The sequence below is a fragment of the Stylophora pistillata genome, chromosome 8 (genome assembly GCF_964205215.1).
Source record: "Stylophora pistillata chromosome 8, jaStyPist1.2, whole genome shotgun sequence".
In the NCBI taxonomy this organism is placed as follows: domain Eukaryota; kingdom Metazoa; phylum Cnidaria; class Anthozoa; order Scleractinia; family Pocilloporidae; genus Stylophora; species Stylophora pistillata.
Genome location: NC_142526.1, coordinates 22,120,435 through 22,138,282, shown reverse-complemented (window position 1 = coordinate 22,138,282; position 17,848 = coordinate 22,120,435). Strand labels below are relative to the sequence as shown.

Genomic DNA, 17,848 nt, shown 5'->3' with positions numbered 1-17,848 from the left:
TCAGGCCTGTACGGGATTCGAACCACTGACCTCTGCGATACTAGTGCAGCGCTCTACCAATTGAGCTAACAAGCCAACTGGGAGCAGGCCATCAAATTAATTCGACATAAACCCGTAGAAGATAAATCAAACAACAACAAACATATGAAACATATGTATGAACTGCGGTTATGAAACGTATATGTGCACGATCCTTCGCAGTAAAGCACTATTTGAGCAATAGTGAAAATCAGACCTGAAAAAAATTTCAGGGCTGTACGGGATTCGAACCACTGACCTCTGCGATACTAGTGCAGCGCTCTACCAACGCTTGTTAGCTCAATTGGTAGAGCGCTCTACCAGCGCTTGTTAGCTCAATTGGTAGAGCGCTGCACTAGTATCGCAGAGGTCAGTGGTTCGAGTCCCGTACAGGCCTGAAATTTTTTTCAGGTCTGATTTTCACTATTGCTCAAATAGTGCTTTACTGCGAAGGATCGTGCACATATACGTTTCATAACCGTAGTTCATACATATGTTTCATATGTTTGTTGTTGTTTGATTTATCTTCTACGGGTTTATGTCGAATTAATTTGATGGCCTGCTCCCAGTTGGTAGAGCGCTGCACTAGTATCGCAGAGGTCAGTGGTTCGAATCCCGTACAGGCCTGAAATTTTTTTCAGGTCTGATTTTCACTATTGCTCAAATAGTGCTTTACTGCGAAGGATCGTGCACATATAAGAAGGGCTTATGTCCGAGGGGGGCTAATAACCGGAATATAAAAAGCGCTTCGAAACGAGCTAAGGCAGTGCTGATCAAAATACATTTTACATTTACTAGTTTCTAATTGAGCTTCAAGACGACAGAATAAATCGATTTCGTTCCAATACATTTGAATTACCGTGAGTCTATCATCTCTTCGAGAACAAGAAAAACAAAGCACAATTAAGGAAACAAGTACGTGAAGCAGAGAGTGTACTATAAAATTATGGACCATCATCGTAATCACTTGCAAATGCATACTGCACACAAACAAATCCCTTCGTTAAGCTGATTGCATGTGTTAAGTAGAAGCCTGTCAACTCAATATTGTATAGCGATATTACAAGAAAAAAAAATTCCATCAGTGATTTTACTTGCTGTCATTCTGCTATAGGGATTAAGTTTCTGTCCTCTAAACCTACAGCTTCACATACTGGTCGAGAAAATTGGCAAAATTCTGGAGTAGAATCAAACAACCCAGAAAAGTGTCCTTATCTCACCATCGAAAGAAAATGTATCTTGAAGAATGGTGGTTCTGAAGATTCACCTATGCTTGTGGAAGAAAATGGGCTTAGTAGAACTTAAAAAAATTCCATCTCATTTAGGTGAAGTGATGAGTCAACTCAAGTGGAAAGATCGGTAAGCAAATCAATTTTCTTTATATTATTACTGAAAGCTATAACTGATGGGTCAGACAAAGCGAGCGGAATTTTTCGTTAAACACGAGGAACATCCAAGAAAAGCCTATGTTAAGAAGACTAATAACACATAAAGTTTCGATATTGTCGTCGATACAGTCCTGTGTTTACACAACTTGCTAGAGCTAAAGATATGTCCCCAGCGCATTCTAAAATTAGTTTTTTTTTTCCAGAAAACTGAGTCTGATTATAAAAAGCTCAAGATTAAAAGAAAGCAAGTCAAGAAAAGAATTAGTTTTGTATCTGTTTTTTCTTCATTCCTTTTAATGTTATCAGATCATGACTTGCTATGTGAATCAAAACCAACAATGGATTATAAACTACTTTAATTGAAAAATGAAAAGCTTTTCATTAGTGTGGACAAAGCAGTTGCAATCACGTTGTAACTCTTTCGCTGAATTTCCCCTCAGCCACGTTATTGTAATGTGTATACTTCAACCCTCATACAGGTCCATATGACGGCTGTGACTGGATGAAACCGGACAAATCTGGCCTTGACTGGTGGACCAAACGAGACGGTTGTTTTGTAACCATGATAACGTGTCTCTTGCTTCACAACCTGCAATTAAAAAGAGACTAAAAGGTTAAAGATGGTTCCTGCGAATAACTCTCCTGGGGAAAGGAAAAGACGTGCAGACGAACCTACATTCAGTGGAAACTAATGCAACCAGAGGAAGTGTCCCCAGAATTAAGATGACCCCTCAATGAATCAACAGATACAAAGGCTATAAATAAGGGACCCCTCGTTACTTATCGCTTGGGACGGGGAAAGGCGGGAGGATTTCAGTCGTGTCAGACTGAAATTTACATGATCCCCCATAAGCCCCTCCCCCCCCCCCCCCCACCCCATCGGAGAATGGAGAATGAAACAAAAGAAACACTCATTTTTCTCTCTCTGTAGTTGCCCCTTTTTACTCTAAGAACATCTTTTCAGTTGGGACCAAGATTTCTCCCCATTGAATGGAAGTGTACCCTTCAAAGAAGTGTTCCGTAGGAGAGCTTTCATTTCATTTTTTGCAAGTTGGAACCAAAATTTCTCCCCATTGAAAGGACTGTCCCCTTAAAAGAAGCGATCCGTAAGAGAGCTTTCATTTCATTTTTTGCAATTCATTGGTTCGAAGTTAGTAAATTGGCGTTAAGGGCTGGAACAAGTTGTCCAAAGACTGATATACAACAGGTCACTTTTAAACACTTTGACAACGAATAGCTGATGCATGAAGTAAATGCAACCTGGCCTAAAGCTTAACTTTGTTATGAGCTGAGAAGGGATATAGCCTTTAAACCCACATTTATAGGAAATTCTGCCGAACTTCTGGACATTTTGCCATTCTTAATCTCACGTTTTTCCTTTCCATTGCAATGTCTCTGTTACAACCATTATCTTTCTCATACCCATTCGATATCATCATCGTCATTATTTTAATTTTTTTGGGGGGTATGTTCTAAGTTAGTTTCTTCGTGTTAATCAGCCAGTAAGCAAGTTCGCATTGTAGACTAGACATTTAGCGATGAATTACGTTTTCTGACGTAACAAAATATGAAAGTACTCATAAAGCTTTGCTGAAACTAGTGTTAAATAGTGAAAGAACGCTTAGACCTTTGAAATAGATGCAAAAAAAATTATCAGCGAAAAAATGAAAAACAATTGAAAAACAAAACCATGAGATCTACTAATTTATGCGTAACATTACGATTATGCAACTCACCTTTTCAACATTATCTTCCTTGTACACATTCCAATTGACACCATCGAGTGAAAAATACAGCTTGTAGGTAGACACGATGTCTCGAGTAAATCGCCCAGCTTTACCTTGTGACCTCGTGGCACAGACAGACTGAACGCTTCCAAGATCAACTTGAAGATAATCTGTGCTGGTGTATCTATTCTTTGAACACCAGCCTCCTCCTCCGTAAGAGGTATCCAGTCGTCCGTAATAGGGTAAAAATTGGGGTCCTCTGACTGAGCTTGCCGTCATACGCGAGTCTGGCAGCTTATTTCTGTCTGCTACACCAACAGGGGCACAAACTGAGGAAAAAGGTAAAGCTAGCATAAGTTTACGCTAGAGAAAGGACAGTATTGTATTCAAGAGTAGCAGTGAAAGTGTCCTACCCATGAGCTCAACGAAATGGCACCCTCCGCTTTACACCGTAGAAATTTCAAAAGAAAACTTTATTAATTTGATTAGGCCTGCCGCTCACACCAAGGGACTGGTCGTCACTTTGTGAGGGGGGGAGGGGGGGGTGCAGGTTTGTAGGATTTTGGCTGCGTCTCGATAAAATTTACCTGATACCCCCATAAGGCTCTGATATTTTCTTATGAACCCCATTGAAAGTTAACTGGCAGTAAATTTTCTATAGTCACCTGTTTATGCCCTGTTGGCGACAACTAATTCCCTCCTCCCCCTTTAGTTCTCTCTGAAAACCTCGTGATTCCCCCAAAATCCTCCCTCCCTTCCCCTCACCCAGTGATAAATACTGTTTGGTCCCTAACATAGAGAAATTGATGACCTCAATCAGAGCTTTTGAAACAAACACTTCTCTGCTCTTTGGATGTTTGGCGAAGTATTGGGCCCATGCTATGCGCCTGCTCAAGTATGAATTCAAACCTTTCCTCAGCCACTGATCATCATAGTGCGAATAGTAAACATTCTGTCTATTTTCTATAGTAGACTGAAAACTTTTGTCGCGTCTTAAAATTATTTCGAATTTCATGGGCAAGGCCCAATACATGTAGTTTGATTATGGTTCGTCCGGCTTTCTCTCTCCAAATCGCTGGCTACATCATTGAGCCTAAGTTTGCGCTTCCTTTTAAACACTGTAACATCAATAAATTGCTGATTCATAAAACAATGACAGGGATAAACCGAGATTTTTCGAAGGTGAATAGTGAATTTTTTCGCTTCAACATTACCTTTAGTGATAGTAATTTGTACAGAAAACATGGCCTTGACGTTGTTCTCATTCCACACTCCAAGGCATACATATCTCCCTGAGTCTTCAACTTTGGGATTACGAATCTTTAGCTCATAACCACGATACTTAGCTCTTTCGTAGGGAATCCGACCGTTTATTTTCGTCCACATAAGTGCTGGAAATTTACCAAATATTGCTCCTTTCCAATCACAACCGACCGAGATAGTTTTATCTGTTCCAGTTCTGATGTACTTTGGATATGGGTTTCCATACTCTTCCATGGTCTTCAAATTCATAAAAAGTAACTGAGTAGCTTTCACCTCCATTCCTAAGATATTTGCGGCTTCACAGGTGTACCAGCCTTTGTCACTACTCTTGGCATCCATGATGATTAAGTCCCCATCCTTTGAAATGACTCTGGAGTGTGGCAGCACACCATTTCTTTTAGACCAAGTGATTACAGCTGGAGGGACGCTGTTCACCTGGCATTCTGGGAAGGTAACGTTGCCTCCTATAGCTACAAATGATGGACCAGTCAAGAGAGTAACGCTGGGTCTTACTGCAAGGAAGTAGAAAAAAAGAACAGTCACACAAAGAGTCAGAAGAGAGCAAGAATAAAAAAGTAAAAATTAAGCAGCACACATCTACGAGTAACCTAAAATCGTCCATTGTTTCATGGTCACATGGACTATAAATTTTGTGGAAAGAGGAAAGCCAGACGAGGATTACCATGCAACATGAGACGCAAGTATCGGAAATAAAACCCAGGCAACCGCAGTAAAGGGAGAAAGCCCTCAGCGATGTGCCAATCCTGCTTTACGCTGAGAACTAAAGTATCCCAAAATGTTGCTCTCTTCAGGATGCAAAGCGCACAAGCGGAATTTTAGCATAGCAACCAATTTAAAAGCAGTATTTGCCTGTGGTTTCTGATCATCATCATTTTGAGTTTAACCCTTTATTCCCTAACATAAGCATCCATATTCTCCACATCTTTCTCTAGACATTTCCTTTGGAAATGACAAGGAGAATTTGTTTAACAATCCAAGCTTCTCAGGTTGACGACCGTTTCCTTTATTGTCATGATCTTAATAAATGATTCAGCAGTATGTATAAAAGAAATAAGATGCTGGACTTAAGGTCCTGCATAGGCTAAAATAAATAACTTACTATGTACTACAAGAGTTGCCGTTTGTTCATCTTCCCCCAGTAGATTTTTGGCTTTACAAGTGTATTTCCCAGAGTCCTTTTGACCAGCATTAGCAATTTTCATCAGGCCATCCTCCGTCACAGTAGTTCGGTTGCTAGGTAACACAACATCGACTCTGGACCAAGATATTAGCGGAGGGGGATTTCCGGTAACAGAGCAGAACAGAGAAGCAGTGTTTCCATCTTTAACGGTGATCTCTGACGGGCTTATTGTTACTGTTGGTGCAGAAAGCGATTCGCCTGGTTCCCCTTTCATACCTTGGAACCCCGGGGGTCCACGCTCTCCTTTAACCCCAGGGATACCTGGTTCACCCATGTCCCCTTTAAATCCCTGGGGACCCGGGTATCCGGCAAACCCTTTGAATCCTCTCATTCCTCTCATTCCTGGTGGACCCATGATTCCTGGTTCGCCTGGTGGTCCCGGTGGTCCTTGCGAGCTTGCGCAAGAGTCGAGACTGTTTTGAATCATTGCTTGTAAGCCAATGGTAATTTGTTTCATAGCTTCTTCCAAGTGGGCTGAGAAGTTGAAAGGTGAACCATTTTCGAATATATCTGTATAATTGATGGGTGAACCATTTTCGAATAAATCTGTGTAATTGAAAGGTGAACCATTCTCAAACTGGTCGTCATCCATGTCGGGTAACGGGGAAGGGTTTGGTATATTCCGTTTGATTCTGTCGAATATCCGTTCCGTGCCGGCTTTCTCCTTGTCAGAAATTTCGGCTCCCTCATCTACCGACAAAATAATGAATTGAACATTCAGAAGATAAATACAAATAAAAATTCATCAGTTTGCGTAACTTACGTAAATTTACACATACAAATCTTATCTCTCTCGAGTGTCATCCACCACCTTCTGTGGGTGTGTTTGCTTGTGCGTGTGTGCGTGCGTGTGTGCGTGCGTGTGTGTGTGCGTGTGCCTGTGCGTGTTTGTGTCCTTTACGTGCTTTACGTACCAACGAATGAATATTTTGTAGTCTCCTCGAGTCGGGGGTAATTAAACACGTTTCCTGGAACAAATTCTAACATTTTCCTTTCGGATTTTCCGTTACTTTGTGGATTTTCCGTTTGGGTAAAAAACTCACTTTACATTCAAGTTAAAACTTCCTCTATTTAGCTTTCTAAAAAATATTGACCCTCTTATCATCTTTGGATTGAAAACATGCAAAACTTAGAGCTGAATAACAGGATCTGCCCGCTTCTTGACCTTCGCTTTCACTTTTTCGTACAGAGCTACTGGCATATTTTTGTTGATAGACACCACCATGTATGCTTAAGAATATTTTAGCACATTTAACCCAGATTTCCAAGGTTCTTTCGACACTTTTTACATGCAAATTATGAATACGGCGGGAATGACGAATTATGTGTGTGGTACTACGTCTATAGAAAAGAGTACGAGATTACAAAGTAGAAGTTTTCGAATGATGTATATGCGCAACGGCGAGGAAAGCTTTGTTCTTGCAAACCCGTATCTTTTGTATCTTTGAATATATTGTGACTTCGCCCTTGCACCACAGCTATTAGGGAAATAGTTTGGGGCTCTCAAAATTTAGATTTTGGAGATATTTTTGGAGCTTTCTGTCTCGAAGTTGAGTGGCTAGTCTGTCCGATCCAGGATGAACAGCTTTCCGTGAAATATTTTCATCAAGGATCAACCGGCCATGATCATCCAGGATATTATTCGAGAGAGCTTTGATGATTTAAAAAGCCTTAAGAAAGTTTAGCAGGAAAAAAAATCAAGACTAAATACTCCGAAAAATGGAAATTTCGACGAAGTTTGAACCAAACCCATAGCTTTCGAACAGACCGTTCGCCAACTTAGAGAGGTTACAGGTCACAATTGCTAACGAACTTTTCTAAACATACACCTATTTCAAATAGACAATGGAAAAGAGTCAAAAGAGATTTTCCAGCATCACTGTACCTTTCATGTAGGTCTTCATTTCGAAATTCAGAAGAGCAATGGCTTCTTCAACAGCCTGCAACCTCTGGTCGTGATCGTCAAACTTCAGCTCGATCCTGACGAATCCCGCGGAGTAAAGAACCAAACAGACAACTGACAACACTAAGCCTGGGCTCACTGCCACGCCACGATTTCTCGAGCTCTTATGCAAGTCAGAGTGCTCCATCGTCTCAGAGAACCCTTCAATTCAGAAGTGCTGCTCTTACACTGCGACAATAAATATATTAGCAGTGGTGAAAATTAATACAACCGCGATGATTCTATTTCTTTACATCCGGTTCACCCTCTTGCGTCCGAGCATTAAAATGCATTGTGCAGTGATGATCCGATTACTAATTGAACTGGTTTAATGTGACGCGTTTGACCTGTACTGACGTGCGCGTTTTCTTGGACGCAGGCTGCTTGTTTTAGGGATTGTGTTTCGAGTGACAAATATTTTTTTGCACTCTACCAAAACTTGTAATGAGTCGGAAGGCCATGTGATAGTGTTTTCTCAGAAAATTGCTTTGTCTGAGTGATATCTGCAAGTTTTTACTCATACCTAATTCGAAATTTTCCCTAAACTTGGCCTTTGCAGGGAAAAGCCCTTGGGAAAAACCCTTGGTTTGTAAGGATGAATCACTAATAAGATTAGATGAGAAGGGGAACTCTGAAATCTCATGAGCAGTTGTTTTTATTGTTCAAATTTTCAAAAATCTGTTTACCTTGTCGTGAGTTTAACTCTTGTTAATTCTGTTAACAATGTCCTCATTTTCTCCTCTAGTTCTCCACGTACGAATATCTTTTCCGCTCTTTCGACTCTTGACCTTTCCAATCGCTCACTAAGTGGAATTTTTTCCCTTAACTTCTAGTCTCTAAAAATATTTATTTACCACTTCTGACACAAGACAAAAATATTTATCTACTACCATTCGTAAGTGTCATTGGGAGCGATGTTCTGCAACTAAAGTCGCGCAGTTAGTGTATTTGCAACTAACATTTTGCTGAATACCCACTTTGCGCAGAAACACTAAAATATTTTGAGCTTATCATCTGTACGTGCTGATCATAACTGCCCACAGCGGAAAATTCTAATTTTCAGGATAAGCGATAATAAAATGAAATTGAAACTGAAAGAGAAATATTTCCTGTGTGACCCTGCAAAGCTGCAAGCAGAGACCTGAGAAAAAAATCGCAATGACGAACAATTGTGCGCCCCAACCTACGCACACGGGATAACGTGCAAAGTGAATCTGAAACTGTCATCACTTTCAATATATTAATTACAAAACACAGCTAGTAGGCGTAAAATTTGCTGTGTAGGATTTTTCCTTTCCTTTATTTTCTCACGCAGATTATGTGTACTTTTTTTTTTTTTGCTTTCTTCACGAGCGACAAGCACAAATACTTACACGTCCCATAATGTCGCTGATACATTTCCAGGGTGCTTTTGACTTGATATTCTATTCATCTTAAAAATAATAAATCTTATCAAAGTAAAAAAAGTACGTCAGTGAGCATGGTGAAATTTACTTTACATCCTTATTTTGCATAGGGAAAGATCGAAAGCATAAGATATGATATATCTCTGCCGTGCGCTAAACGCAGGCAGAGAAGTACGCTTACTTGTTGATCATCTGTCGTTAAAGACAAACACAGTCAAAATGCGAGCCTCTTCAAGAACTCCACAGTCAAATTTTTGCACGCAAAAAGCAGTTGCTACTTTCTTTGTTTAGTTACGGTTATTCGAATCCTGTGGCGTAGGTTGATATCAAAGGAACCGCTCACTAAACGATAAACGGCATGGTTTTGCTTAATGCAGCCCTTATAAGACCACATTTCCTGAAAAAAAAATTCAAAACGTGCAGCTAACTCTTTTAAGGAAGCTCATCTTCGCAAATGAAGGTTAAAATTTGAAATTTCAGTTTCAATAAATAGGTGTACTTATGCGTGAAGTACAGTAGTCGCTTTTGTACGAAATTTACCTAATAAAGTTTCTATTGACAGGTTTACCCCAGCGACAAACTAGTAACAAACAGTATTTCAGATCTACAAATCCACGCAGTTTGACAGATTTTTTTGTCATTTTGTCCTAATGAACTTAAAAAAAGCCATGGGGAATTTTTTATCGTGTGCATGCTGAGAAGGCTCGCTGTCCAAATGCGGAAAATACTGATTACGCAACGCCTACTGCAAAACGTATCACATAGCAAAACGATAGTTACGCTTCTAGAAAGGACAGGTAAGTCTAGGCAAAGCAAAAACCGCATCTTGATTTCCCTCCCCCCCCCCCCTTTTTTTAAGACAAATAAATCTAAGGGAGCTAAATTGCATGTCAGCCTGTCAGGACTTTCTCTTTTTCTCTTACTGCAACGATTAGCTAGATCTGAAGCTTTATTCTCTAAACAAAGTGACTGGTTCAAAGTGTCCCCTATTCAAAGCTTTCCCTCTTCCGCTGTAAAGAGTCAGTTTAGCGTTGCTCCAAACTATATATTGAAGGTTCAGCGTACATGAAAATTGAGCAGATTTGCGGAAATTCTGTAGCTACTACAGTTGTAAGTAAATTGTTTCTGGAAAAAAAAAAAATGGGCCTTAGATATAGATAAAGCCACCCTCTAAAATGTAAATAAACACAGGAAATGAGGTTAATTTCAAGGAACAATCGGTAAGCTATAAGGAAAAAAAACATGTCAATGCAGGTGAAATGCATCATTTCCAAATGGTTAAGTAATTGGATCATCCTTAATCGCATCATTCCTATGCTCAGACGCGAGTGGGTAAACCGGATGTATAGAAATAGCATTCAGTTGGCTATATAAACTTTCGCTGTTGCTAAATTTTTTATTCCCGCGTTACACAACGACGCTTCAGATTTGAAGTGCGCACGATGGATTGCCCCGAAGCGCAAAAGAACAGTTCTAAAAATCGTGGCTTTTCAGTAAGTCCAGGCATATTGTTTTCTGTTTTCTGTCTGCTTCTATACACCGCGGGATACATCAGAATCGAGCTGAAGTTGAGTAATCACGATGAGAAGTTGGAAGCTTTTGAAAAAGCAACTGCCTTGCTGAAACACAGAATGGCAAAAGCGTCAATGAAAGGTACATTAGATAAGGGTTGCATAGTAATCAGCTGATTAATAAAATCTGGCAACTTAAAGTTGGATCACAAGAAAAAAAATTGTGCGAGGAAGAGAGGGGAATAATATTCATTGCTCAAATCAGCCTCATGCCTGGTTTTTATGGGTGGGATCCCTTGCCTGAATTATTTTTTCTCTTTCTGTAGTTGGTCATTTTGTTTTCTTTTTTTTTTTTCGTGGGTCACTTGATGCGCATGGATTTATTTTGAGGTAATTTAAATGTAATCACCCTCCCCCCCCCCCCCACTTCCCCTACCCCGCCACCTCTTTTTTCACGAGAGTCTGTTCCTTTGCTTGAACTAAAAACCATAAAACATATATTCAAAGTTGAAAGTGCATGCCAAATTCTATTCCTGGTTCTATTGGTGCTTAAACACATTATGAAGTTTTCCATTAGAATAAATTGCTTATGCTAAGATGTGATAAAATTATTAGAGAAAACTCAGCAAGGAGCAATCTTGAAACAACACTTTTGATTATTATAAAACAATAACAATCTTTCAGTCAGAAATATTGTGCTACAAAGTTGTGATCCTGAAATTTTCAGGGAGAAATGGCACATCAATCACAATATGATCTGCACAGTCGGTAACAAAGAAGATGTCCAATTTTTAATTTTTAATCATCTTAAATTATAAAAGTACATTTTGCATTGTCAAGTCTGATGATTTATTTTGATATATTTTACCCAGTGTTACTTGTAAGGTTACTTAAGTGCTAGCTTGTTACACACCACTCTGCACCCACCCCTCAAGCATGTTTTGCTTTTGTTCTCATTGTGTTTAACCCTTTCACTCCCAGAAGTGATTAACATGTAAGTTCTCCCTATAATATCCATACATTATCCAACAAACAGGAAGTGAGAATACTCAAACTTATCAGGTAGAAGTTTTTACCTTGATTGAACACCAAATTCTTGCAACCAATTTACAAGGAAATGTGTAGCAGCTAGAATGGAGAATTAACTAACAGATCTTGTGAGTTAAAGGGTTAATAAAGGATCTTACTTACTTACTTACTTACTTTATTCAACATTAAGTATGCAAAAATGCAAATGAAAATTATAATTTTGAGATTAACACAATTTTTTTTTTCAGAGGGTTGTATATTCTCTAAAGATAAACACAGCAGTAGAAATAATATTCAATCAGCTGTTCATATGGCACAGTTTTTCAGTTAAATGACTTTTGCTTATAAATAATCCGTTATCCCCTGAGAGCGACTAGCATCTAATTTCTTCCCCCAATATCACCCATGGGTGAAACATTTAGGTCACGAGAATAAAGGAAATAATCACCAAATACAAAGCCTCAGAAAATGTATAGAGAACAGTATGGAGAATATGCATACTGAAGTTAGGGTGTATAGATAAAATTGTTTAAATTGAAGAAGGATCGATGTTTGTATGTCGGCATGGTGGAGAACCCTATCGATCTTTCAATGATCGGTTAGACTTGGTTATGATTGTTCCAAAAACCCTTTTCAAGCATTCTCTTAAACATTGAAGTTTAAATAGAGAAAATTTTTTACCTTCCTCTGGATCTCTGTTTTATTATGGTCACGAAAGCTAACCATGTGGCCATGAAGGTCGAGGTGATTCTCCAAGGACACTGCCATCGTTATAAGAGAAATTATTTGAAAAACTTTCTTCACCGTCAAAACTTCACACCTCGCTTTCCTCTTCCACAACAACAACAGCACCGCTAATCTTGGAGTCACTTCGTTGAGCCTTCGCTGATCTGATAAATAACCGCTGGACAGTATTCCTGTTAGTGAAGCTTCGTAGGAGCAAAAATGCCTGTGAAGGAGAGGGAAAAATTTTTTTCTGCAAGGGTAAAAGTGATTGACCCTCTATGTCTTGTCCTTCCTCCTTACAACTACTCTTTTACCTGAATCAAGTTAAAAAAGATGTTTTAAGTCTTAACAAGAAAAAACCTATATTAAAGTATTTAAATAAGAAAAGTTTTTCTCCCTATAACTTCTACACAAATCAAAAATGAAATTCCGTGATAGAACCTCTATGAACGCGTAAAATGGAAGCTAATAAAAGTTTTGATGATCCAATTCTTGCTGATGTTTGAAGTTTTCGCTCATTTCCTTGCAAATTAGTCTGAAAAGTATGGTGTTTTACGCAGTTTTCAAATGACTGGCATAACCCAAAACCAAAGTTATCACAACGGCAAATCGTTAGCCATTGAGGACTCAAAGTAAAACAAAGCAAAACTACCAAAAGCCCAAGAAAACGCAGGGGAACAAGTCACGCTTGGTTTTTGTTTGGCCTATGATTGGTTCGATTTCAGAGCAGAGCGCGAGTTTTTGGACCAATCACAGACTGAGGTAAAGCAAAACCAAAACCATCCGGTTTACTTTCGATACTCATGAAAATTTAATACCCAATCAGAATTGAACCCCACAGTTGTTAGTTACACTCAATATAAGATTTTTGGAGAAACCTGCATCGTAAACAACCTCTTGGATTCAAATGGTGAACTATCCTATAGAAAGATTCTTATCAACAACCAGCGTCAAAATTAGTTGACACACTGCATGTCGGAAAATTTACATCTATGTGAAGAATAACCTTTTTTCTACCTCACTAGAGATCATTAACGGCCCCCTCCCCCATTGAATGTTGGTTAAAAGTTCCGCATCGAATCAGGATACAACATTGTTTCGGGGGGAGGGGGCGAATAGTTTAACTAAAGAGGGGCAAAAGAGAAAATTAAAGTACTAAGGGGTTGAAAAGGTCAATGTGTTAACAATTTTGTTGCGGATTAAAGCTATCAAAACAAAGGTCATTTGCATTATTGTTTAACTCTATTTGAAATGATGCAATTTATCATTAATCTCTTATTAGGAAACTTAACTCTGAAATCAAACAAGGAGGCAGTCGCTAAAGCGATTTTTCAGCGGTTCAAACGGCAAACCCCAGCAGACGGACCAGAAGATTATCCAGACCCTCCATTTAATTTTACAGACTTATCGTACAATTATACGGACCTGCCGCCATTCAACTTTACGGACATTTTTGGAAATAATTTACCATTCAACTATACAGACATCTTCGGTAACAATTCTCCAGTCAACTTCACAGACATCTTTGGTAAAAACTCGCCGTTCAACTACACAGACATTTTCGGAAATGGTTTACCTCCGTTTAATTTCTCGGCTTACATGGAGGAGGCTTTGAAAGAGTTCACCATTGGCTTGCAGGCAATGCTTCAAAATAGCTTCAACGCTTGCGCATGCTCACAAGGACCACCTGGACCGCCGGGAGAACGAGGATTCATGGGTCCACCAGGAATTAGAGGAGAAATTGGATTCAAAGGAGATGCCGGACCACCAGGTACCCCAGGGATGAATGGGGATACTGGCCCACCGGGTGCTCCAGGTTTTAAGGGAGATTCCGGGCCACAAGGTATCCCGGGAATGAAGGGCGAACCAGGCGAAACATGTTCTGCGCCGAAAGTAACGATCTCTTCAAGGAAACTGACTGTTTTGAAAGGAACTACTGCTTCCTTTAGATGCTCTGCTAGTGGGAACCCATGGCCTCGAGTATCCTGGTCTAAGGCTGACGGATCATTACTGAACAAAAACACCACGGTGACGTCAGATGGGCTCATAAAGATTCCCTCCGCCCGGCTGATGGATGCAGGGAAGTACATTTGTACGGCGGAGAATATTGTGAGGAAGATTGAGGAAACAGTTGCTCTGGTTGTACAAAGTAGGATGCAATTATTTGTGACTACTATTTAAAAAAAATGCACTCCAAATTAGATTTTAACTTTGAACCACCTTACGTATGTTAAATGTACAAAATAGGTTCTGTACGTGCAACGTTCTTATATGTTACTGCTCGTTACTCCCCTATCTTGAAGTTTCTTCGAGATAAGTGACGTTCGATTTACAATGTTTTCAATTTTTGAAAGCTTAAAGATTCCGTCACATTTTAATGTTTCCTTGTCATTAGCTTTAGTTGTGCTTTCGCTTGCGATGATGTCCACTCTTACATAAAATAAAACAAGTTCTGTCGGTATATCGGTTCACGATTTCTCTCACGATTTTTGAAGATTCTCAGTTTTGAATCGAAAATGACAGGGGGAAATTGACAGAAAACAGTGTTTAATGGCTAACCATTCTGCATTTTCTAGTACATGTGATTTTACTGAACCTTAGGCTCCTAAACTCCGATGCAGTATATTATAGTCATATTGTAGAGAGACTTACATTCAATCTCTTATTTGAGTGGAATTAGGTTTAAACACTGCATGACAAGTCACTATCCAGTACCTTTGTTTTCTTTCATATACGTTCTCATGCAAATAGGACAGAACACAAACCATGATACTGGAATCTAAAAACAATGTTCCTTATTGTTTCTCGCTAGGTCCGCCAGAGGTTTCACTTTCATTTGGACCATCTTTTGTTCTCGAGGGCAGAGCCATCACTCTACCAACATGTAACGTAAATAATAGCGTTCCTCCAGCAGTGCTAACTTGGTTTAAAGTTGATGACGTTCTGAACGAAGATAGAGCCGTCACCGAAAATGGGCAATTGTCAATAACGAATGCTAGAATGGAGGACTCTGGTTTGTACGAATGCATGGCTTCTAATGGTATTGGATCTCATTCGGCTTTCACCGAACTGACTGTGGTGACAATGCCAAGGTTTACGGTTCGTCCGCCGACCAAACTTGAAGCGACTTCAAACAAAACTATCACCGTCCGTTGCCATGCAGCCGGCCAACCCAAACCTTTTATCACGTGGGCGAAGGAGGGTGGTGAGTTACCCAGAGGAAGATCAAATGTCAGCGAAGATGGAACACTTCAGATCTGGAGCCCTGAAAGTGACGACTCGGGGAAGTATACTTGTACCGCATCGCTGAAAGAGATTCAGTCCGTTAATGTGGTCTCTGTCATGCAACTAACCGTAAAGATCAAGAAAAGAGGTAAATCACCGACGAAGTAGTTATCTCATGAACTGAACGTTTGAGTCAAACACAGGAATGTAAAGCTCTGACCCTCCCTCCCCCTCCCCTCCCCCTCCCTCTCCCCCTCCCCCTCATTGGCAGTTAGTTTTCTACAGTCCCCCATTTATACTTTGTAAGCGATGATAGATCCTCCTTACATTCCTCCTGAAAAACTACATGACCCCCCCCCCCCCAAAAAAAACCCTGCGACCACCTCAGGTAAATATGGTTGGTCTCTAAGATAGCACTATATGTTCCACTTCATAAAGGAGGAGTGGTTATTTGTTGGTTTGTTCAATTATTTTAAAGTAAGCACCTCAGTGCAACTTTCTAAAACATCTTTAAGTAGCTTTAAGTTTTCTTCTCTAAATAATCCAGCTGGTTAACGACCCTTTTTTTTCAGTGTGTGGAGCGATCGGTGTACAGTATAGATACAAAGTGCCAGATAGCAGAATGACAGCAAGCTCTTCCTTCGCTGGACATTTCGATGCAACACGCGGCAGGCTCTGGAGTCAAGGACAAGGAGGATCATGGGAGCCCAGCTATCCTGCACATGTTGGGAGAGATTGGCTTCAAGTCGACATGGGCTCAGTGCTATCTGTCTGTGCAGTAGCCACTCAGGGTAATGGCTGGATTTATCCTGACTGGGTCACGGCGTATAAAATCAAACTTTCGACGGATGGAAATCAATGGAAATTCTATCAGGAAGACAATGTTGATAAAGTAAGTATGTTCGAATTACTCAGGATACAAAGTGGGCTTTTCTACAAGATGCTATGCAATGTTTTTGCAGTTTCCTTTATAAGTAACTTTAAAGAATTTGAGTGAACTTGTCTATACCTGAAACTCAAAACTGAGTCAGTTTTGTTTTGATGAAAAACTTTTTACTTAAATAGGATTAATCCTTTATCCTTCTCAAAATTTTGATTTTTTTTTTCTTACCCGTGCTTTAGTTTTTTTCTTTCTTTGCTTTTATTTTGCTTCTGTAGAGTCAATTATTGATAAGGCGGTAAGACCAGGATACTAAAAGGCAGTCTTTGTTTCCTTTGTTGGCCGAAAATACTTCCCTCCCCCCCCCCCACCCTTTAAAAATAAAATTCGTTTTCATCGTTTTAACAGATGTTACAAATAATATCGGAATAATGGAAGGCCATAACTTAAAATCTTTTGTCTTTCTTTCTATTTGTTTTTATTTACTTGACTGACGGTTGTAGTTTCTGCTTTTTGTTCTCTATGTTTTCTGGGTTTTTTTTTTTTTTGTATTTTTTTGGGTGTCTTTAGTTTTGTTTTTAAAACTTTCCTCTTTTGACGAGGTTACCGATTCCTAACAAGTGTTTTGCTCTTGTCTTAACTCACAGATATTCCCTGGAAACACAAATGCGAATGGTGTGGTAAAAAATTTCCTCAAGCCTTATGGCGTTGCCAGATATGTTCGCTTTTACCCTGTGAGATATAACACTTACCCCGCTTTAAGAGTTGAAATATATGTTTCAAAATACATATAACCAACAAACTTGAAGTTGCCAAGAAAATAAAACAAAAAAAGAAAAAAAATATGCCGTATCTTTAATAAGTTTTTTCTTGTTTCTGTTTTACACTCACACTTGAACCTTTTCCGTAAAGATTGACTGATAGATTAATACATTATCTTATATTTGCTCGATGAAAATAAAATAGATTCAGAAACTTGACTTTGATTCATTTCTGCGTTTAATGAGAGAAACATGAGAATATTTGTCAGAAAACTTTGAGGTTGACGTGTTAGGCAGAACACCTAATTTTCACAGCAATATCTCTCTCCACCTTGGGATTATAAATGGTAACAACGAATTATCAAAGCCAAGCCTATTAAAATGCTGGAATGGGGGGGGGGGGGGGGTGGGGGTAACCTTTCGATGCACTGGCATTCCATCCAGGAGAGAGTAGTATTACCCCTAGTCACTGGACCATTTGGCTCAAGTGCAAACGTACTCGAGGGGGTGGGGGTAACCCTTCGATGGACTGGCATTCCATCCAGGAGAGAGTAGTAATACCCTTAGTCACTGGACCATTTGGCTCGAGTGCAGACGTACTTTACCTTTTGTTTACCACCTTTGATTGACTTCTCAAAGTGTATACGGTAATTGATATGACCACTAATCCTCAATGCTAAATTTAACACTGAGGATCAGTGGTCATATCTTTAAAGAACATACAGCAACTACAAAGGGGAAACCTCATTTTATGACACCGGGTGGTTAATA

At 39.6% G+C, this 17,848-nt stretch overlaps 2 protein-coding genes across 2 annotated transcripts; one reads left to right on the top strand and one right to left on the bottom strand.

The window, feature by feature from the left end:
• Positions 1 to 788: 788 nt before the first annotated feature.
• On the bottom strand, positions 789 to 7,824 carry LOC111325233 (uncharacterized). The gene is made up of 5 exons (XM_022929000.2): positions 7,483 to 7,824; positions 5,517 to 6,287; positions 4,348 to 4,908; positions 3,143 to 3,462; positions 789 to 1,995 (listed from the first exon to the last, which is right to left on the bottom strand). The coding sequence occupies exons 1-5, from the start codon at positions 7,685 to 7,687 to the stop codon at positions 1,852 to 1,854; spliced, it is 2,001 nt and encodes a 666-aa protein (XP_022784735.2). The 5' UTR covers positions 7,688 to 7,824; the 3' UTR covers positions 789 to 1,851.
• A 2,506-nt stretch (positions 7,825 to 10,330) lies between these two features.
• On the top strand, positions 10,331 to 17,296 carry LOC111325234 (uncharacterized). The gene is made up of 5 exons (XM_022929001.2): positions 10,331 to 10,598; positions 13,494 to 14,360; positions 15,024 to 15,584; positions 16,009 to 16,328; positions 16,964 to 17,296. The coding sequence occupies exons 1-5, from the start codon at positions 10,388 to 10,390 to the stop codon at positions 17,108 to 17,110; spliced, it is 2,106 nt and encodes a 701-aa protein (XP_022784736.2). The 5' UTR covers positions 10,331 to 10,387; the 3' UTR covers positions 17,111 to 17,296.
• The last annotated feature ends 552 nt before the right edge of the window (positions 17,297 to 17,848 follow it).